This window comes from Podarcis cretensis (genome assembly GCF_951804945.1).
Source record: "Podarcis cretensis genome assembly, chromosome: 11".
Lineage (NCBI taxonomy): Eukaryota > Metazoa > Chordata > Lepidosauria > Squamata > Lacertidae > Podarcis > Podarcis cretensis.
Window position 1 is genome coordinate 28,997,503 of NC_137180.1, and position 23,414 is coordinate 29,020,916.

General features: G+C 41.5%; 2 protein-coding genes across 5 annotated transcripts in view; one reads left to right on the forward strand and one right to left on the reverse strand.

Moving 5' to 3' along the window:
• SKIC3 (SKI3 subunit of superkiller complex) overlaps positions 1-1,883 on the forward strand; it is a 43,431-nt gene extending 41,548 nt beyond the window's left edge. For all 3 annotated transcript variants that reach the window (XM_079995288.1, XM_079995290.1, XM_079995289.1), the window contains exons 40-41: positions 631-754; positions 1,642-1,883. In XM_079995288.1, coding sequence (XP_079851414.1) covers positions 631-754; positions 1,642-1,725 — 208 coding nt within the window. In that variant the 3' untranslated portion in view covers positions 1,726-1,883. The remainder of the gene's footprint in view (positions 1-630; positions 755-1,641) is intronic.
• Positions 1,884-5,333: 3,450 nt separating this feature from the next.
• The window catches only part of FAM81B (family with sequence similarity 81 member B), a 31,851-nt gene continuing 13,770 nt past the window's right edge, over positions 5,334-23,414 (reverse strand). For both annotated transcript variants that reach the window (XM_079995749.1, XM_079995748.1), the window contains 6 exons: positions 19,546-19,664; positions 15,668-15,797; positions 12,612-12,718; positions 10,380-10,515; positions 7,208-7,403; positions 5,334-5,705 (listed from right to left, as the gene is read on the reverse strand). In XM_079995749.1, the coding sequence (XP_079851875.1) occupies positions 5,572-5,705; positions 7,208-7,403; positions 10,380-10,515; positions 12,612-12,718; positions 15,668-15,797; positions 19,546-19,664 (822 nt within the window). In that variant the 3' untranslated portion in view covers positions 5,334-5,571. The remainder of the gene's footprint in view (positions 5,706-7,207; positions 7,404-10,379; positions 10,516-12,611; positions 12,719-15,667; positions 15,798-19,545; positions 19,665-23,414) is intronic.

The window sequence follows — 23,414 nt, forward strand, 5'->3', positions numbered from 1 at the left end:
CGAAAGCACCTCCGGGTGCAAGTAGATAAATAGGGACCGCTTACCAGCGGGAAGGTAAACGGCGTTTCCGTGTGCGGCTCTGGCTCTGGCTCTGGCTTTGGCCAGAGCAGCGATGTCACGCTGGCCACGTGACCCGGAAGTGTCTCCGGACAGCGCTGGCCCCTGGCCTCTTAAGTGAGATGGGCGCACAACCCCAGAGTCTGTCAAGACTGGCCCGTACGGGCAGGGGTACCTTTACCTTTACCTTTACCTTTAATGAAGTCATCTTAAGGTTCCAGCCCATCAGCAGGATCCAATTCTCCAGTTCTTGCATGCAAATTCTTTGTTGAATCACAACAAAGCAGCCTGACATAGTGATGATATGTTCCATTGAGTCCATGCAATAGATTAGTGACATGTAACAGGTTGTTCTAATGGAGTGGTCCACTATTTTCTTTTTGCTCCAGCAGTAGGTTTGCTCCCTGCTCTTTTGTTGCAAGTGCCCCAGATTTATGTAAGAACTTGCTGTACAGATATAATTTTTGCTTTTTGAAAGCAAGGTTGAAACCTGAGCCCTTAAAATGCTGTAGACTCACTCTTGTTTTCTAGTTTTCTCATCGCATTTTGCAATGTTTTCTGTTTCCTTTGTAGGGAAACTCGCCGCATGCTAGAAAGAGTGGTGTATCAACCTGGGTATCCAGAAACTGTCACATCAGTTGCCCGGTGGTATCTCTTAAGGCACTTGTATGCCAAAGATGATTATGAATTAATAGATGTGAGTAGCGCTTATCTTTTGAATTCTTTATCTTAGGAATTAGATAAGGCCACATGGTTCTCCTAAGTACTAGAGAGCAGGAGGGCTCATGGGCTGCCTGCCTTGCTGCATCCCAAGTACGCTGTTGTCAGGGATAAAATGTCAGGTGTACTGATGCTTTAGCAGAGGGAGCGTGTTCATCTCCTTCTGGTCAGTAGAAAAATTACTATGGGAACATAGCTCAGAGGTAGAATATACATATTAAGGCCTTTGTAGCCTGGGATCAGCCACATGACCTCCTTTGCTTATGACCTATGTTGTAGTCTTGTTGGTGAGCAACAATGTGGAGTGGGAGACCAGCCCACCAGAAGAGTCTCTGAGGAGTACTTGCCTAGAGAAAGAGTCAGCATCCAAAGTCAGGTCCAGTCCTAGGGTCAGGGAAACAGCAATCCACGTGCTTAGAAGGTCCAGGGGTCAGGGAATCAGATGGTCAAGGGTCAAGAGGAGCAGGAAGCAGCAAGGTAGGGCCAGGAACTACAAGTGCTGTTTCCAGCATCTAACTGCTGGTGGAAGCTCTGCTTACGAAGGCTGAAGCCAGCTGGTTCTCATCAGCACCTTTCCCTCTGTGTCCCTGAAGGCTGATCAGCTGCAGGTGGAGTCACTGCCTTCTCCCCCTTTGGGCTGCTGTTCAGCAGGCAAAGCTGACTCCTGGCCCATGACAACGTCTATGGAACGCTAGTCCTTCTTGGTCATTGAAATTAATTAACATAACTAAATTAGGTTCCTTAATTTTAATACACTTACTCTGAGTTGGACTAGCATTGGCTACAATAACTTTAACTTTAATTCCTCTCCAACCAAGATATATTTCAGCATCAACATTATTATTTCCTTCATTTCTCCTGCAGGCTCTTGTAGCAAATGCCAGAGCTAATGGAGATGTTCGAGCTTTGGAGCTAGACAAGAAACTCTCAGCCGCAGCAACATCCTAGTGTCATTTTCACTGGGAGATTGACAGATGGAAGCCCATGGCAATAACATCCACTTAGCAATTGTTCTTTAAAAGTCAAGGTTCCTGTTTGTTAAACAATTAGGATTAATTTTCCAACATATTTTAAAAGGAGTCTGTCATTAAACCAGTTGAAAATCAGTGGAAGTTTGTTTTGTGCTCAACTGAATCTACCTATTGCATGAAAGATTCCAGCAGATGCCTATGGACTTGGGAAGCACAGAGTAAAACATTGTTTCCATCTGATGAAGAGCCTGATAAATATTTCCATGAATTAAGCAAATATGAGCTGAGAAATTACCAAACCCCATACTATATTGCACCAAAGCTTTTGCCAATTTGCATATGTATCAGTATCTCTTTTTTACTATTTAGAGGTGAACCTTAGCGCACCTTCTCAGGCATAGGAAATAATATTAGTTTGGTGGTATTGATGATTAAATGTGTATAATGTGTTGAAACACATGCAAAATGTTTGTTTTGGAATTTGCAATGCTGCTTCTACAGTTCAGGGCCATTTGATGATTGCAATAAGACATAACTTTGTTCCATTGTTAGCAATTTCCACATGAAATTTAAAATAATGCATTTATTCTTCTGTTGGCACTGAACTTCTGCATCAAGGATATCTTTCAGAATGTGATCAAGTACTGGAACAATCTGCAAATATCCATGTCCTAGCATATGTTGCTTGGTTTTGATTTCTGGGACAGAAATCAATTGCCACAAAGGAAAACTTCAGTTTTGTTCCTTAACTTCCTGCATAATAATCTTTTTTGTAAGAAATTGTTATTTGTATAAAATGTTTTTATGAATGGTGTGAAACTGCTATAGTAGAGACTTCTGGTGCACCAGGGACAAGTCTGCTCCGAGTCTGGTTGCCTAGGAATGTACCCCAAAGTGAGTGGAAATCTTCATCTAAAGCTGAATTTGTTTGGGGGGGGGGTTGTTGAGAATGAAAAAAGATGTTATGTTCATTCTGTGATTATATTTTCAGATGGCTTTTTTTTTTTTTTACAAATGTCAGGTTTCTTTAAAGCACAAAGTCAATGTCTTGAGGCTATAATTGGAAGTGGACTTACATGGGGCTGGGGAGAGGGGATTTTCAGCATCTTGTTTCTCTACTGAAATTCTTCCTACAGCGGCTTCTATCCTCTGTAGAGAAAAAAAATGCAGGTACCTGCACTTTGTTCAAGCAAGACTAGACAGTAGCTGGAAGCTGTGTGTATGTATTTTCAGCAGAATGATGGTGCACAGGGGAAAGCTTAAGAAATGTCTCCCTCCATGCCAGTCTACCACTTCATGTTGCAATCTCAGATTGTGTTGTGGGGGGGGGGGGTGTGTGTGTGTGTGGTTTTTAAATATATATATATTAGAATTAAGCCTTTGTTTCAAATATTCTGGAGAATTCCATTTTTGACTCAGATGCATCAGATTCTACATGGTTTAGGCCTGTACTGATTGTGGGCTTTTATAATTAATACCAATGTTTTTGCTTATTATTTTACTGAAATCTTTCTATGTGTTGGTTTATACGCCATTAAAGGTAAAGGTAAAGGTACCCCTGCCCGTACGGGCCAGTCTTGACAGCGCTGTCCGGAGACACTTTCGGGTCACGTGGCCAGCGTGACAAAGCTGCATCTGGCGAGCCAGAGCTGCACACGGAAACGCTGTTTACCTTCCCGCTGGTAAGCGGTCCCTATTTATCTACTTGCACCCGGAGGTGCTTTCGAACTGCTAGGTTGGCAGGCGCTGGGACCGAGCAGCGGGAGCGCACCCCGCCGCAGGGATTCGAACCGCCGACCTTTCAATCGGCAAGTCCTAGGCGCTGAGGCTTTAACCCACAGCGCCACCGATGTGATAATTGCAGTAAATCTAAACACTTGGGATTTCTCAGTGCCTGAAAGAGTGTTTAATGCCTTGGGAGAGCTGTATATTTTTTATTATTTCAGAAACTCATTATCTACATTGCCAGGTTTTATAAATGCCAGTTGTGAAAGCCATTTAAGTATTAGAAAGACATACAGAGTGTTGTTATGCCTGGAGCCTACCATTCTTCATCCTGTAAAAATTAAAGAACAAGTAGCAAGAGAACAGAGAAAGTGGCTTTTATCTTCAGACTGTAAGGTATGTTGCTAACATCTCCTCTCAAACAGTCGCCAACATTGTTGAAGATAGCAAGGTTAAAGGTAGTCAAAGTTTCCTCCCCCTGTCCCTGCCTCTATTCATTTCTATCACTCATAGATGGGAAGGTAAAATGCCACTATTTCAGAAGTAACTCCCTGAGTAAGTGCCCCATTTTCCCTCCAGTGCAAGAAGACTAGCTTTCTGAAATGTCAGTAAGAGAAGCAATTATAATTCCTAAACTGCACATTGCGAGACTGAAGAAGAAAGAATCTAATTCCCTTACGGCTTTAAATGAAGACAGTGACTGATACGGAAGAGCTATCTACAGTGCAGTCATGTTTTGTATCTGCTTGGCACTATATTTTCCTTGAAGCAGAATTGTAGCTCAGACACTGCAGAAGGTATCGGGATCTGAAAGAGCAGTGGTGCTTGGAATTTAGTCCTCCCAGGAGCCACCAATCTGTCAGTCCTCAGGCACTGCGGAGCACATGAGGACACTGAGGAGAGAGGAAAAAGGGGGCACCTCGACACCCTTGGCTACCACTGCTGTCCTGCTTGAAGATAAGGAAATAAAAAGGCCAGCATAGTTCTTGGGAAACTATTGGGGAAAGGGACATTCATTTCCCAAGCCTTTTGAATGGCCCAGGAAATAAGCAGTTTACTTTTTTGGAAACAAAACTGGTGCACTTCCAAGTTGTTACCCATTGCAAAATTACTGAACAGCAATCTTTCGAGGTTAAGAAAATGGTGATGAATTGTATTTGCGATCTCTTAATGCGAGAGAAAGTAGAGAAAGTTGGTCAAGGAACAGTAATGAGTTGCACAGTCTTCTTCATTCCAGTTTTGCAACCTTCCAGAATGCTTTTCATCCTTTATGCCATGCTACCTTTGAGAGAGGTCCAGCATTATGCCAATGGATACAAGAGGACTTTCCCTTTCTCTCCTCCCAACCTGCACCCCTCATCTACTCCACGGGTCCCCCAATCCTCCAAAGTAGATTTTAGGGGTGTGAGGGGAGAGCAAGAATGAGCCATTCCCTTATACAAGTAGTCATCGTTAGTCACACACCTGGATATCACTTAGATATCACTTTCTGCCTTTTTCCTATCCTAATTCTCTGTGCCAAAATAGAAACAGCAAGAAAAAAACAAATCTGTAGGTAAAACACTATGTAGGTAAGAATAATCATTTGAATTTTCAAGACTGGTTACTGAAGGCATGAACTTACAGCATATTCATAAAATTAGGTGGGTTTGAGGGGCAAATTATATGTAGGTGTCTGTTTATATGAATAGCACCTGTACCTGATTTTAAAAAATACACTGCAAAGATTTAGTAGGCCTGTTTGTAATTTCTGTCTGAGGCTAGAAAACAGGCTTTTATGGCTTTGAGAATTTCAGAATGTAACAATTACTGGTTAATAATCAATTACCAAAGTAGACCAAGCAATTGCTTATACAACAATTACTGACAGCCCTTACATTTTATTTTTTTTCAAAATATAAATTCTAATGTAGGAATATTATTCAGATTGATTTGACTTAAAACTATTATAGACATTGCATCATTAATATACAATACTAATCTCCTAGGGAGACATAAGAAAACAAGCTTGATATAGTATAATTCTTGAGCTTATTTTTTGCAATCTCTTACACACTTTCCCAAGATGGACTAAATGCAAATGTTTTAAGAAGTGGGATCAGTCTTCTTGAATTTCAGTTATCTTCCGCCGTATCTTTTTCATGTCTTGCTTGAACTTTTCTTCTTCGAGTTTAAGCTTTGCTGTCTGTATTTGTTTAAGTGCATTGAGTGAGTCACGGATTGACTGAAATCCTGGTAAATAGCAGGCATGGTTAGGGTGACAAAAACTCGTTTTAATAACACTTTTTTCTTTTTATAAAAGCTACTGAACAACCCTTTACTCACATACTACCTGTGCTAAAGTTTGCTGAATTAAATCAGTTTCTTCTCTTCCCATGAAAGTGCAATAATAATTACTTTCAATCTCTTTGCTGGAGGATATCACCCTACTTAATTTTTCTTAGGTGCTATGAGCAAAATTGCAAATTTAGGGGAAGGAGTAGCCAATGTGGTTCCCCACCTCAGATGTTTCAGACTCCCTTGGGAGGTTCTAGACTCTCCTTCATTGGAGTTTTAAAAGTAGCAGTTGGATGACCATCTGTTATGGATGCTTCAGTTGAGATTCCTGCATTTCAGGGGGTTAGACTAGATGACCCTCCCTCCCAACCCTACAATTCTTTGAACTCCCATCAGCCCAGGCCAGCATAGCAAAAAGCCAGGGGGGGGGCGGGGTGGAGTCCAAAGCATCTGGAAGGCAGCATGCCAGCTACCGCTGTGTTATGTGATACCACACTCTGGGAAACCCCAAACGTTGAGAGAAGGCTTTTTGTGGGGTGTCAGGAGCTGTTCATTGAATAGAACAGCCATCGCCACTATGGCAGGGTTGTATCACCCGATGCATGTCAGGGGTGGCCCCCAGTCAGATTTGAGTCCCACCATACTTACCAACCAGCAGTTGGGTTGCTTGATTCTGGATACATACCCAGTGCCTTGGCCGAAACCTACTTATATCTGTAATCAATAAAGTTGTGGCCTAGTTCAACCCAGTACCAATGCCCTGGGTCTTATTTATGGTTGGCCCCTCACTGGGTCACAGGCATCATGCTTCTGAGTATGCAAACATGGCATCTTACTAGGATGGAACCCAGAGAATTTGCTGTGGGCTTGTTGGTTTTCCTCCATTAACCAGAGGTGAGTTCATCTGATAAGATTTGGTTCTTGAAGTTGTTCCCCAAACAAGCAGGCTCGTAATTACAGGAGAACTCTTGTAACCCTTCCTGGTTATTCACAGGGATGCATTTTTGTGGGCAACCAAGGCTGCTAAGGCTGTTGCTGCTACAACTACAACTGCCCAGTGGCCAATCTGCTCACAGCCACCATGAGATTGTTACTGGAAATAATGATCCACCCACAAATAAGGTCACTTGCTACTTGCTTTGTCTCATAGTAAATGTGACGTCTAAAACACACCTTATAGCCAATAAGTGTGACTTGGAGGAAAAGGACCAGAAATGGGTAGCAGATTTGTGTTTCGTTATTGTGGATTTCAGTCATTGTCAGAACAATATGCAATGGCTTGATTTTGACATCACCGACAGAAACATCCTTCACCGAGCTATGAGGGGGTTATTAACAGCACACAGAAATACGAAATTTCTGGTGTAGTTTGGTAAGTACACCTGATTGGAGGGTAAGGCGAGGACTTAATAGGTTTCTCTATGCATTTCCTTAAAGAAACCCACCAAAAATCTTACCTGATCTGTATTCACTTTGGATTTCCTCCAGCTCATGCCACATCAGTTTTTCAAATCTAGCAATCCTTGCATGAAGCTTATTTTGGTCATTTTTCACTTGGTTCAGCTCTGTGTTAAATTGTTCTGTTTTATCAGTGCTTTCTATTCTTTTGGAGAGCAAATAATAACTATCATCCGTTTTCTTTTCCACTGTGTCCTTTTAAAATAAAGATTTATGATAAATTAATATAATTACAGGATTTGGAACCGTTTTTACTGCCTTCCACAAAACTGCATCTAAGGTACCTATTCTTTCCCATAAAGACTATTTATAAATATTTTAAATTTTACAGGATTATGTTTGGGGTGTTAGGGGGAGAGAATAGTACCTCTGGTGGGGGGGACACTGCTCCTTCTGGGGTAGCTTGCCCACTTTCGGTATCCACCCTGCACTTGGCTCTCACCTGTGGCTCCTAGAAGCTGTCAGCATGAGACAGCAGCCACATCCCAGGAATGGCTTTGACTGGTTGGCTAAACCAGGCGAGGGTAGCCGATGGCTCTCAAACCCTTGGTGAGTTAGGGGCTTCCCCTACATGCAAAGACAAGCTCTGGTGGGATTGAGGAGATGAGACCAATATTAGGTCCAACAGTCAAGGAGGCAGTTTCTGCATGTGCTGTAGAAGAAAGTAAGGGGAAGATGGGATTCATCAACCTGGGAAGGTAGCCCATCTAAGACAGGCATAGGCAAACTCTGGCCCGCCAGATGTTTTGGGACTACAATTCCTATCATCCCTGACCACTGGTCCTGTTAGCTAGGGATCATGGGAGTTGTAGTCCCAAAAGATCTGGAGGGCCAAGGTTGCCTATGCCTGATCTAGGAGAAAGAAAACCTTGACCCTAAACATCTGCTTTGTGGGATATCTCTGGGAGAAGAAAAGGCTAAGGTGTGCACGCAGTCGCTAAGGCGGTTGAATGGCCCCTTGTACGCCTCCTTCCGGCAACACCTGCAGCCAAGCCGGTGCCAAATATATCACTCTGATTTCCTTTGGGCCACATCAGCGAGACTGAAAGGAGGGTCTTCTTGTCTGGGCAGCCCACAACCTCCATACACACTGCCCAGGCATGCACTCCAGGGAGGGCACTTCACCCCACTACCCAGAGGCGCACTCTGTTGTCTCAAGACAGATGGATGCCAATAGAGTTCTATCCAACATTATGGCAATAGAATTCTATTCAACATCGGTCCTACTTAGATAAGCTGTAAGCCGCCCAGAGTGGCTGGGGCAACCCAGCCAGGTGGACAGGGTATAAATAAAAAAATTATTAGAGTAGATCCATTTAAGTGAATGGATGTAAGTTAGCCATATACATTAATTTCAGTGGGTACTAACGTTGGATACAACACTTTTATTTCAGTTTTTAATCATAGTAGAACAGGGTCTGTAGATTTTTTTTACTGCACAAATTACTTTGATAAATTTTTCAGCTGGCTCAGCTCTGTGTTAGATTGCTGTGGTTTTTTGGTGCTTTTTGTCCTTTTGGTGAGAGGAATCTTCCATTTTATTTTCCTCCATTTCTGTTCCACCAATATGCTTTAGAACAAAGCAAATAAACAGATAGGCACCTGCCTCAATTATATGGGGAAGTGTCACTTCCAGGCAGCAGCCAAGAACTTGTGTTGGGCTAAGATGAGACAGGGTGGGGTAATAGTTATATAATGCTGTTCTAGGACTGGGGAGGCAGGTCCTTTAATTGCCATTATGCTCCCTGGGACAACCTTGGACCGCTCACTATCCTACAGCCTAACCTACCTCACAGGGCTCTTGTGAAAATAAAATTGACTTGAGGGGAGAAAGGACATGGAAACAATGTATGCCACCTTGAGCCTCTTGCAAGAAAGGTGAGATATAAATGCAAATAAAAAATTTAAAACTGCATCGTGGAGCATGTTAAGGACACATTTTGAAATAGCAAGCAGCTGTACTTAGTCAACGCTCAACCACTTAATGAGCATTTTGCTCATTTATATATTTCTTGTTGCCTTTGCTCAGTTAACAAATAGAAATGTGAATTGTTAATAGTGGTTGCAGCAATCCAAGAAAGTCTTTGAATATCTACTTGGGGCAGCTGAAATGAAAGATCCAGTCATCCTCTCATTGTGGTACTCTAGATATCTCCATTGTCCTATCAGAAATGAAATTAACTATGGCCAAAGGAATGCTCACCCTGTACTTGTTACTATGGCAATAATGATTATTAAGAGAATGAACCTCCCAAAACCTGCCCTGTTAAAGGAAGGAGACAGTTTTTTCCTTAAATTCAAAGCAATCCAGCACTTGATATTTTTGAGGTTACCAACATTGACCTTGATGTTTTAATATAGGAAATGTGACATTTTAAACTTGCTATGTAATGTCAATAATTTAGGCTTAGCAGTTACTTAGATTTCAGACTCTTGTATATAAGAACTGGATCTCTCACTCCTGTGATGTGACTTAATGAAATGAATCTTTCCAGCGGCATCCAGAATTTTGTGTGAGACATTTAATTCAGATAAACACTGAGAGCCCTAATCCTGGAACAAGGATTTCCTGAAGCTAAACACTCAACTTAAGTGCTTGCATGGAGCCAGGAACTCTTCTACTGCCAAGAATCTAAACTAATTTAGAATGTCGCTCATTGAAAAGTAGGCACTTTGCCATCCATGGGAGGCTTATTGAAGCCACTGTGTTAAGATTTTGCTTGTGATGCAAAGTATGATACCCATAGTGGAAGGTAATTTTATTTTTTATGATGCATGCTTTCTGTATGTTCCATTTCATAAAAGTAGTATTTTACCACTTGACAGCACTATGTTGAGCACAAGGGCCAAAATATTGCCGAATATCAGATCTCTGATAGTAATATTTGACCCCCCTTATACTCAGATTCCTTTCATGTGCATTTGCTTTGCCTCTGCGTCCATTTTCCCTTCTCAGTTTATCCTAAGGGAAGTCTCTCCCAATTTTCTCTTTGCCTGAGTTGTCCCTGCTCTCCCTAGTTCCCATTGCTTAAAGGGGCATTATTCCACCTATGTGTGCCATGAAAGTATTTAAAATCCTTAATTACTGGCACTTTCACAAGGTCTAGGTAAGTAAGTCTTCCTAGGTTCACTGTAACATCCATTAGAAGTAATAATTCTAAGTATACTTACCAGTCTTTCTTTCACTGAATAAAGACACTGATTTATGAGAGAGGCCTGTTCTTGCTCAGATCTCCTCAACTCATTTTCTATCCACTTCCGCTGGTTTTGGATTTGATCCTTAAAGTCATTTAAAACACCATTTATCCTAGCATTTAAAGATACCATTAGTGAATATTCATGCAACACAGTACAATAACTATATCCAGTTAAACTATATCCCTATCTCTGTCTGTCAAAAAAACACACTCAACATTTACCTTTTAAGGTGGCTGGAACATTACTAAGCTATATCTCACACAGGCCTTTTTATATTGTCTAATTTTGTGTCTGCTAAATATAACTTTCTCAAGGCAGCCAACTTTCATGTGTGGCAGCATCGATCAATCAAGTAAATATAGTCACCACAGAATCACATTTGAGATATATTTTGAATTCGTTCCATATACTTCCAAGTTTTGTAAAGTTCTGTATGTGAGATGTAATTCCTGACTTTCTGCTCAAGGGTGTACAGTAGATATCAGCGTAATACTTGGACCCAAGAGTATTCCCAAATAAGAAGCAACTAAAAAAACCAAAAACCTGACACTTGAGTCATTTGATTCCACTCATTCTTCAGTATAATATGTTAGCTTATGAACACAATTTCTGAGCTAGAAAACCTAAAGACTTAAAAAGAAAAAATCTGAACCTAACATCCAGCTATGCAACAGGTGGGTGGGAGTATAAAAGGCCAGAATAATACTGAGAAACAGAACTGGTTGAGAATACGAAATCTCCAAAGCGTAGCCTGAGGATCTGAAACACAGGCCTAGTTAGACCACCCTGAAAGTAAGAGACGAGGCGCCTTGATATGAACAACAGTGACAAAGCATGAGCCAGAGATGGGAGTCTCTCTGTGGGAGTGTGTACCTACATACATAACATCAGCAATAATTGGTGAAGTGACTCAAGGCCATGTTTTACTCATAGCTCTGAACCTATGTGATTTTGTGGTTCACTTTAGCATGACTCATGTAGTTAAGTTTTGAATTAGTTATATATAGAAAAAGAGTCTCAGATAAATTAAGAAATTTGCAGAGAAAACCAGAAGCCCTGTGTAGAGAGACCTTAGTGTGGAGTGAAAAGTTGAAAGGGGTGGGTCGCAAAAAATAAACCTTAAGCCTCATAATGCATCCTCCCCCGTAAAAAGACTTTTGGCATTATGGTGACAGAAGTCATGAAATTTAAAGACGCCTGCTTCTTGGGAGAAAAGCAATGACAAACCTAGACAGCATCTTAAAAAGCAGAGACATCACCTTGCCAACAAAGGTCCGTATAGTTAAAGCTATGGTTTTCCCAATAGTGATGTATGGAAGTGAGAGCTGGACCATAAAGAAGGCTGATCGCCAAAGAATTGATGATTTTGAATTATGGTGCTGGAGGAGACTCTTGAGAGTCCCATGGACTGCATGAAGATCAAACCTATCCATTCTGAAGGAAATCAGCCCTGAGTGCTCACTGGAAGAACAGATCCTGAAGCTGAGGCTCCAATACTTTGGCCACCTCACGAGAAGAGAAGACTCCCTGGAAAAGACCCTGATGTTGGGAAAGATGGCGGGCACAAGGAGAAGGGGACGACAGAGGACGAGATGGTTGGACAGTGTTCTCGAAGCTACCAGCATGAATTTGACCAAATTGCGGGAGGCAGTGGAAGACAGGAGTGCCAGGCGTGCTCTGGTCCATGAGGTCACGAAGAGTCGGAGACGACTAAACGACTAAACAGCAACATTAATGTCTCCAGTGAGCAAATTTATTGTTAGATTTCTGAATACTTTCTCACATTATCACACAAAACAAAACAAAGAAAACACTTGCACATACAAAAACTAAACCATCAAAAAGGGGCCTTGGCGGAATTCTTTCTCATGAATGTGCTAGATTTCTATACAAAGGGATTTATAAATGCAGGGAAACAAGGTGCAAACACCTTTGCACATGCATAATCTCTGGGCTATGGTTCATAATAAATGGTTACAATAAAGGGGGAAAGTGCAATTCTTCCCTTGCTTTTTGAGGGGCAAGAGTATCACTTTGGCAATTTACTCTGTGACCAATATTGTTAGGTTTCTATCAAACTTTTCTCACTAGTTTGTCAGGATTCCCAAAAGCATGTAAATAAATGGTTCTGTTTTGTGCTGTCATAAAAATTCCATTGGTCTAAACTAGGTGTGTTAATAAAGTTAAAAAGCTTCCACCACCTACTTGAGATCCAGGAGCTGCAATTCATGATGTTGATTTCCTTGTATTGCCTTCAAATTTGAGTTTTGCTCTGAGTTTGAAGTGTCGATCTTGCCTAAAAGCTGCATTACCTAATAAGAATTCAACAGGGAACACTCTTTATAAGGCAGAATTCCAGCACTTACATTAAACACACATTATTGCTGCAGTGAGTGGGAAAAGCCAGAATTTCTGACAGGCCCATTCTTAAAAGCTTTTCTCAGAATTAATTTAACTCAGTAATAAAGGCTTGCCATCAACTGGTACAAAATAATTTAGTATCCGCCAGAATTTCACTGATTAAATTATGTGTATTGACAACTCTTAAAACCCAGTGAATTCAGTGTGGCTTTCAGGAGCAGTTATAACTGACTAAAATGTTAGGGTCATGATAGAGTTTGAGAGTACATAAGGGTGCTTAGATAAGATTGAGGAAAAATCAGTTTTATATTTGGGAAATGTATTCTGAGGTACAACTGTACTACAATTGACCACAGGCCATCAGTGAACAAAGCCAGTTTAGTACTCTTGAAGGGACAAAGTGGTGTGAGATTTTTAGTGTTAGCTGTTGAAGTTCTGTTTTGCATTCTGATCTTACGTGTAATCCAGGGAGGGCTGTATCGTGATTATTTCTGGATGTGTGGCTAAGCTCTGGACATTTCCCCCTGTCTCTTTCTCTCTCTGTGTGTGTGTCTTTTCCTGTTGAGCTTTTATTTGTCATTTTTTCCCTGCTTGATGTCTCTCCATAGGAAAAGACTAACTTTGTTTTTACATTCTTTGGTATTCTGGTATATGTGATTTATGACATGCATTTATTCTACTTTACTTGGATTGCGTAAACATCATTTTCTGCCAAGAGGAAGACAGGTTTGAAACATGCCTCTGACCACATTTTTCCGGTGAAATATTTCCACTTGCACCCTCTCAAGAATACCTGTCTTTTGAGAAAGACAGTAAACTGTCAGTAAGGAATACAGGAGATTGGGAAATAAAGTGTGGCTACTATCCCATAAAGAATGAAGGCAATACTGAAGCAAAAGAAAAGACCAGCCACCTAATGCCTGCTAAAGAATAGCTTTGGTCTTTAATAGAGCAGGGCTTAATCTCCAAAACTGAGAAGCCATGAATATTATATGTAGCAATATACGTGGGTAGCTTATTTTCTATTAGTACTGCAAACATCTGAACATTCATGTTGGATCAGATACCTTCAAAAAGTATGCAGTTTAAAAAGTTCTTACAATGAGGTTACATCAACAGTCTTTATCTTACATACTTGTCAAAGAATGACAGAATTATAGAGTTGAAAGGGACCTAGAGGGTCACTTAGTGCAACCCCCTGGAATGCAGGAATCTCAACTAAAGACAGATGGCTACCCAACCTCTGCTTAAAATCCTCTAGTGAAGGAAACTGACTCCAGGTGTAAGGGGGCTATTGGTAAAGTGCCCTCTATGGACCCCCCCCCACTCCTATGTTGGGAGGCCACCATGAATGTGGGTTTACCTGGTAAGAGCGGTGAATGGCTAAACCAACTACTATTAATTTCTCACAATGATACGATTGTTGATGCTCCAGGGCTCTGTGGGAAGCTTTTGCCTGTCTATCACTCAGTAAGTTGGCTGGGAATCCAGGGGAGGCAGCTGCAGTGGTGGGCCCTGTCTAATGCCTCAGGGTGCCTGGTGCTGACACTGTTTTGGGGTTACAGGCCTATATATGTCAAAAAAGGTAGAGCTAGCAAGCAATAGCTAATCTCCTTATAGATATGAAAGTGTAATCCACTGTTGTCTATTACTTTTATTAAAGTCTGCACATGCTCAGTGGCAGAGTTGAGGCTGGCAGCAGTCACCTTTATGGGCAGCTAGCTCATTACCTCAGAACAGATTGGATGCTGCCTTTTTGCCTCCTTTCTGTAAGGCCCTGAATGCCTAAGAGCAGGTTAGTAGTAAGGTTCCCTTTAAAGTTTTAAAATGAATTACGAATCTCCTCAGCAAGTTCCTTGCTTGTTGATGTTTTTGTGTTGCAAAGGGCTGTAAATTTCAGTTCCCGAGTGCCAGCTTGTTTGCGAGAGAGCTGCTGTGGAACAACAAAATGCTCTGTCTTCATTACTTGCTAACCGTACCCAGATTTCACATATCTGAGATTTACAGATAGGCTTTCTAGACAGGCTTATGCAACTTTTATTTTTTGGTATGATTCTTACATTCTTTTGTTTATCAAATGTTGTCTTTATTAAGTGTCTCTGAAGAGATTCATACAAAGGTAAATCAAAACACCAAACAGAAGCATATAAATAAGGTTTTTACATAATTTTAGGACACTTATGTAAATTATACGATTAATAAAACAGAGCACTGTTCTCCCAAAGTTCTTTCTTTCAGGTTGTCTCGTCAGAAAACTTTTTCCTGAAGCTTAATCTATATGCTGGCTGGAAGGGCAAATTGCCTCTTCTCTGTGCTCACAAACAATTTTGTCCTCTTAATATAGACATTCCCAGACTGAGCTTTTGCCCTCAAGCATGAGCCTCAAATGCACAAAACACTGAAAATCGGGCTCCTGTAAGATTAAATCTAAAATTATTTTGGGATTTCAATCTTTTTTAAAAAAAAACCTGGAAAAAACTGTATTCTTACAACTCCATTCCATTCTATTAATATTAATAATTTTACACACCTTTGTACAGTATTTAGTTTTCAGTACTGAAGAAGTACTACCTCTCACAATATTTATTATTAACAATCCAATGGATTCTTTTAAACAAACCATAGGTAACACTAACCACAGTTTGTCTGTTTAGATGATACAAGCTGCCATTAAGCAAAGATGGTAGTAATTGCTTCCAAACTGCTCAACAGAAGCAGCAAAATGGGAGACCATGTAAGCCAAGGCTTTCTGTAACTCCTTCATGGTACATTAAATTATAGTTCGAACTCAGCCTCCGTCTTTCACTAAGGTGAGTCAGTAGTTTCGAATCAAATGGGGAACTGGGGCAATGTCTGACATGCCTTAAAGATCTGAATAACAAACATTCAGATTCACTCACCTTCAACTCCAAATTATTAGCATAATTTTCAACAGTAGACTTGATTGCATGAATTTCTTTCTCTTGTTTTGAGATCTCGTGCCTGATGATATTTATATCTCCAGAGAGTTTTGCAATGCTGGCATCACATCTGGAAGCAAAGGTGGATGACAGAATGCAAAGTGTTAACAGTCCTCAAAAACTCCCACAGCCCCATCAATACCTAACACCATCTCTCACCTAGAAGTGCATCGACCCAAACCTTTAACTTTCCTCCATAAGGCAGAATCCATACACCATGCACTTAGCTCTTTGACTCTTACCTAAAGACACCCCCTCCAATCAATTCATTCTATTTGAGGCTGCCTTTGAAGAGTATGTTGAAACTACACTGGTGCAAAATGTTAACCAGAGCAGTTGCTGTAACACCCGTTCTGCACAATAGCATTGGTTTCCATGTTCATGTTATTTTGTTAGGCAACATCAAGGCTTGCAAATATGGAGGTAATCATTCCTGGGCACAGAACCAAGAGGCCGAGCTTTTTAAGATAAAAAATAAGTCTATAGCCCTCTTAGAAAGTTGTGAAGCAAAACATGTAGATAGGTAAAGGTAAAGGTACCCCTGCCCGTACGGGCCAGTCTTGACAGACTCTGGGGTTGTGCGCCCATCTCACTCAAGAGGCCAGGGGCCAGCGCTGTCCGGAGACACTTCCGGGTCACGTGGCCAGCGTGACAAAGCTGCATCTGGCGAGCCAGAGCCGCACACGGAAACGCCGTTTACCTTCCCGCTGGTAAGCGGTCCCTATTTATCTACTTGCACCCAGAGGTGCTTTCGAACTGCTAGGTTGGCAGGCGCTGGGACCGAGCAGCGGGAGCGCACCCCGCCACAGGGATTCGAACCGCCAACCTTTCGATCGGCAAGTCCTAGGCGCTGAGGCTTTAACCCACAGCGCCACCTGCGTCCCAAAACATGTAGATACCCTAAGACATTTCCGTGAAATGAGGCAGCCTGGCTTCTCCTGCCTACCAGTGCTTTTAGCCAATGGGTGAATAATTGTTATGATTGAAAAGTGAGTTGTTTGGATATAAGGAAATAGGAATCCATGGGATCCTAAAGAGATGCCAACACACCCATCCCTTATTGCACTGTTCCTAGTTTACTCTTATTTTCTCGTCCTTGGCAGCTTCATAGTTTCTCCTTCCGTTTTTCTTAGCAGCAAGGAGGCATTTTTCTGGTGGGTGTGTATTGCTCTACAGGAGGGAAAGTACAGTATTTTATTAAGAATTTACTGTATAATTAACTTACAGCACAATGCTATACATATCCACTCAGAAGACAGTCTCTTTGTGTTTAATGGGGCATATTCCCAGGTAAGTGGCTGCAGGATGGCAGCTTAGGTTTTGGTTTGGCACTGGGGAAAGCTGGGTTCTTGTGCCTTGCTGGATTGCAGGGGTGTAGTATGGGGGGGTGCCAGAGGGGCTGTGGCCCTGGGCATGGATTTTTGAGGGGGCTCGAAGCAGCCGTCCCCATGCAGCCGCCTAGCCCAGCGCTTCTCTCTCCTGGGTGTCAGAAGAACCAACACCCACAGCGAGAAGCGTTGGGCTGGGCTGCACTGGGGGCATAAATTTTCCCTATCACTCATGCTCTAGAAGGGCCTGAACATGGAAAAGTAGCTTTCAGATGTGTAGAGACGGGTCCTAAGCAAGCACAGTAATAGCTTTTGTACTAGAGGTTTTTCAGTATTTCAAATTAGGTTAGCTCAACATTTCCATAAGAGAGCACTAGTAACAAGCAATATGCAAAAAGTGCTCATAATGTGGTATCAATCATTCCCTTGTACTATAGCTTAATCTAAGAGCAATTACTCATTGAAAATTGACTGCTTAAATACAGCTACTAAAGCCAGCCTTTATTGCTGCAATGTCAGGAGGTTGTGCTGAGCCTAGAGATTTGTGCCCGCTCATCTCACTCTCACAAAAAAGGTGGAATAAATTGGCCTTACTTTAATAAAATAACCCAGGGAACTAACACTAATTATTTAGATCACTACTTGCTCTGTTAATTATATAGGAAAGTGTCACATTTTAAATTGTTTATCCCCTGCAGTTCCCAATACGGTGTTTCAGTGCCAACCTTAAGGCCAGAATATAATGCACAATCTTTGAGACACTATTAAATACGCAGGCCAAGTTCAATAACTACTCCAAAAGGGGTGATCTCGTGGCAGATGGGATATCTGTGCAAAAGTATTGAATGGCGGTTCAGTTTTATCGACCAGACGTTTTCCTATGTTGCTTAATATTTGTGTACTTGATCTACACAAAGCTGACCCACCAATACCATTCCAAGGCCAATAAATAATTTCTTTTGTTTGACTCTTGTGACTAAGGAGTTTGTGAAATCAAGACAGCTTCTGTGATCCATGAATAAAAGCTTGAAAGTGCAATTCCTGTAGTTTCTGTCCAAAAGCCTCTTTCCAATTCCAGTCTATTTAAAACCCAGTAACCACCTGCAAAGCAGCACCATTATAACTTACCCCATATCCCTGTTTCTAGTTTCAGCTCATGTTAATAATCCTATTTTTATCAATCATCTCACTGTGTGGCAATATTAATGAGGCAATATTTATACCAAAATTTAACATAGTATTATAAGTTTGGGGTGGAGGAAATAGGCTCTGTGTAAGATCCTTCTGCATCCAGCAAATGTTAAAATATAAGCCTGGCTAGCTTCCTGTGTTGAGGTGATAGCATGGCCATTAAAGGGAACAAAGGAACGGGGCTCTGGGTGAGACAGCAAATGGGTGGGGCCCCTCCCCCAGATCACAGTTAGTTAGAAGATAGTGCTGGAGTCTGGAGTAGAGTTTGGCTGTGTCGTAACCTAGAAGTAAAGCAGCAAGCTGGAGAGTCAGAGCAATGTTTGATTTCTATTTGAATCCAAGGCTGTAGCTGTGGGAGAACAAGATGGTTTTTGGGTGTTCATGTTGTGAACCCCTCCATCATAGGCTCAGGTGGTATATATGTGTAAATAAACCATATATCATGAAGACTCCACAGTCTTCGCTGTGTGCCACTTCCAAAAGGAAACATGAGCCCTGGGTAAGATCCTGGAAAGCCTGGAATTTCTCACTTCTCAGAAATGGGAATGATGCACAACAACATGTACAGAACATTTTCTCCAGCTTTGAATTTAAGAGGCACCAGTTCAGCGTTCTACAAATGGGAGTCTTCAATTATAAAACCAAGGTATTAGAGGAAAACTTCAAAACTACACGATATATTAAATCACTTGTATCCCCCCCTTAAAAAAAGAAGAGGCCTACGTGTTTCAGTACCATGGCCGTGGAATGGGATCTACACTTCCCCCAGATGCTGTGATACCGATCATTGCCACTGCATGCGGAAGCTGCTATTTGCCCCAGGAGAGAAAGTTCTTTTGGGCAAGTAGCAGCTTCCTGTTCAGAGCAAATGGTGCTGAGAGGAGCAATTTTCATCAGGCCCATAGTGCTGGTGTAACGTAACTCCCTATGCCACCAGCACCAATTTTGATTTGGATCAGCCTCTATCCACCACCACACAGTTCATAGAGAGAAGGTGGCAAACCACACATTTAATGTAACACATAGTTTGTTATTGTAATGTGCTTTGTTTAAGGACACGCCATTTTAGGGTTGGGGTGTTTGTATGGAGAAGGTTCTTGGGTCGCCACACAATGCATCTGCCCCCACGGTGGAACACAGAGAATGGCCTCTTCCAAAAACCTGAAGGCACAGGTATGATGATAAAACTAGTGGTGCTCCTTCAGCTTTTTGGGTCCCCAGCCCAAGATGTTGTAAATGTGAGCCAAGGTGCAAATATTGTTGAGGTAGGTTTCCCTCAGTAGAGTATGTCAAACTTACCTAGCTACTCTTCCACGTAGATCTCCAACTCCCTGCAAGTGTTTATGGTCTAGACTCTGCATAGCAAAGTTAGTTCCTGATGTTGCATCATCTCTTGATTTTATTTGCCTCTCCAGAACCTATAATTTGAGTAGAATTGTAAAGGACTATACCAATACGTGTTCAGTTTATTGTTTTATACAAATTATTGTTGTTGCTTTTATTATTATTTATTAAATTTGTATACCACCCATCATCTGAAGATTGCAGGGTGGTGGTTCACAACATAAGAACACGTGTTATACAAACACACAAACTGCTGTTATTACTTAAAATGGGGGGCCTTACATTGGAAGCTAAAGAGCAGCTGAGTCTGCACTGGTTTACATTTTTAATGGGCTAAGGCAATTCCTTTACCTTATCACGTTCCTCAGACCTGGTGGTACCTTTGGAAGTTGACGGTCCCACACTGTCAAAGCTTCCAATATCTGCCTGTCTTTGTGTATACAATTTTCATCCATATTGCCGACATTAAATATAGAATCTTGAGATATGGGGAAGGTTCCCAAGGCCCTAATCACATTATTTGTATTTTCCCTGGAAAGTGAACTGGTCTCCAAACCAAACAATCCAATGGATGAATAAACTAGGTCTGACAGCATAGTGGCAGCTGAATAATGAAAGTGTAGAGCAGTTTGTACTGTGGAAATGGGGACTTTGCTGTGGTCCAAATGGAAAGAAGGGAGGCTGTGCATAACCTGAAAGCAGGAAGACCAAACCTAGGAAGAAAGTTCCTTGAAACCACACAACATTCCTCACACCCATCTCCCTAATGGCAAGACATTTGGTCTGGTTCAGATGTAAGGGGAAATCATCATTCCACACTATATGAATTAGAGTTGTATGGGCCCTGAACAACCCAGGCTTTGAAATTTATCCTGGCTTCTTTTAACAAATCAACTTTAGACAAACCATTATTTCCATTCTCATGGCAATGAAAGGTGAAAGGGGAGGGGCAGCATGTGAGTAAAAGGCTCACCATAGTTCATTCAAATAGCAGGAAACCGTGGCTTCTGTTATGCCTTAATTGGACCATAGTGTGTGGCTCTAGAGCTGCCCAGAAGCTTAATTTTAAGAAACATATTGCTGTTAGTTATCAACAGGGAAGGCAGGCATAGCCAGGCTGCAGGCTGCCTAAGAATATCACAAAACTATGTTACTGATACTGCCTGTGCCACAAGTTCACCACCTAAGGACTAAATGCTAATAGTGGGCTGGGAGAGCTGAAAATAATGCCAAAATATTTCACACCGGGCCATCAATGCGCCACTTTGGTTCCAGATAGTACATGGGTAGACAAGTCTGAAAAGCCCGGGACACAATGTTTCCCCCTGTATTGTTCACACAGTACATTTGTTAATGTGGATAATACTTCTGGCACTCGATTATATGTACGGTAACACTCAGGCCCAGATGAGACATTTTATTTATTTTCTTCAGTGACGGTGTGAATCATGAGAGCTATATACAGTGAGAGGGGTGTTTCTCTCTCTGAAATAGGAAGTACACTCTGAGTATTGTATTTTCTTTCACGTTTGATGCTGTTAAATCAAATAAGGCTGGAAGGTTTTATGGTCATATTTGTAGGGGGTTGGGCTAGATGACCTTTGGGGATACCTTCCAATTGCATAATTCTATGATTCTATGATTTTTTTTGGGGGGGGGGTAAACCCGGTGTTTATTTTGCTCTAGGAGGCTTAGTTTGGTCAGAATCTAGTAAAAACTTCCAGAGTTAATGCAAAATACATTACTTCTGATAAATGAGCCACTATAGCTGCTAGAGGGCCATGAAAATTTGTGTCCTGGGCTTTTTAGACTTGTCTACCCATGTACTATCTGAAACCAAGGGGAAACATTGGTTGCCAGATGTGATTTTTTTCCAGCTGTCCCACTCCACTATAAAGCTGCTGTTAATTCTGAGAATTCATGAGAGTGTGGGAATAGAGAACATTATCTCCTTTGCTGCCTTCAACTTTGGTCTAAGTGATTCATTATTATTTCATGAATATAACTGAAACAACAATGTTTAAGTACTCTTTTAAAACATTTTTAATTATGCTGAATCTCCCCATAATTTGAAATACTCTATTAGAATGTGTCTGTCCTCCTAATGGTTTTGTTATTTTATATAACATGGAAGTGCTGATTGCTTAGCAAGTAGCAGGACAAACCAAAGAAATCCATCGTGGCTTTATGACTCTTCTCAATTTACCTCCTCATGTGGAATATCATTAATGCTTCCATCGATATAGTTGCTATGACTCTGAGAATAGGGTTGTTATATTACAGTCTCCCTGGTGGCCAACTCTGCCAGGATCCAAATTCATGGTTATTATGGCAGTCTCTTCTTCCAGTACAAAAGAGACTAATTAAAAACAAGCTTTGTGCCAGGAAGTATTTCATTATTATGACGGTTTTTTAAATGCTAGGTTTGTGTGGGTAAAATAAATGTCTCGACTCAAGGGGGGGATTGCAGCTACCTGACCCCCAATTAACACCCAGTTTCATGCATGGAAGAAGAGAAAGCCACAATAATCTGTAAGCAAAACATAAGGTATGAGGGAAGCTGGCTGTAGAATCCTAAAAAAAAACTTGAGCTAGGTCAAGAAACATATAGTAGGGAGCTTTTTTCATCAAAAAAAAAAAAAAAATATGGAGTATGGAGAAACATTCCCCACCTGCAATTTGAAAGGCTATAGTCCATAATTCTGCCACCTCGTAGTTCTAAATTTTTAAGCTCTGGGGACGGGGGTGTCTTGTTGGTGTTTCTCTAGTGTTTGAGCTGTACCAGGGAATGCTTCTTGGATTATTGTTATGGGGCAAAGACACAAGGGCCCTAAAATGTTTCAGGAAGGCTAGAGTCTAAGTCAGAGCTTTCCAAACTGTCTCACAACACATTAGTGTTTTGGCTGCAGTGTCTAGGTGTGTTGTGTGAACTCTCCCAGCGCTCCTCCCGAGGCTGGAAAGAGGTTAGTTTAACCTCTGGTTTGCTAGTAAAACTGAATTACTGTGTCACACGAAATTATACATGTCTGAAAAGTGTGTCACCAACATGAAAAGTTTGGAAAGCTCTGGTCTAGGTGCTTTGGAGAATCATCACCTATCACTTAAGCATGGAGAAAGAATCAGAATGATGGCACTGTCTCTGAATTCCAGGGGCCAAAGTGCAAAGAAAAGGGTCAAAATTACCTTTCTGGATACTTAGCTGAAAATGCCTTTGAAGATAAACTAGTACATTCGTACCTTGGCGACTCAAATGCTTTGGCTCCCGAACGCCACAAACCCAGAAGTGAGTGTTCTGGTTTGCAAACGTTTTTGGAAGCCGAATGTCCGATGTGGCTTCCGCGGCTCCCAATTGAATGAGGAAACTCCTGCAGCCAATCGGAAGCCGCACCTTGGTTTTTGAACGTTTTCGGAAGTCAAACAGACTTCCAGAACGGATTCCGTTTGAGAACCAAGGTACGACTGTACATAGATCTTAAAGCCCTGCATGTACAATTTCTGAATATATATATTATAAGCAACAGCCAAACTCTGCGATAAGTTATGGGGGAATAGGAATCAAAGTTCTTCTACCAAAATCCCTCTTTTTCCTAGTTTGGGGGTAAGAGATGTATCTCAGCAACAAATCAGAATCTGTCCTTTGAGGCTTCCCCTGTCCTAAAGGTGATCATCGCTCCCAGGTAATTTGCATTCAGGAGTCAGTGCAAAAAGCAGATGTTGGCAGCTAGCTGGCTAGACTGGCTGCCTCCTGGGGAGAACAAAGATATGCATATTTTATAAGTAACTTAATCTTAAGTAAACCCATCTGGAGCTGAACACAACATAGC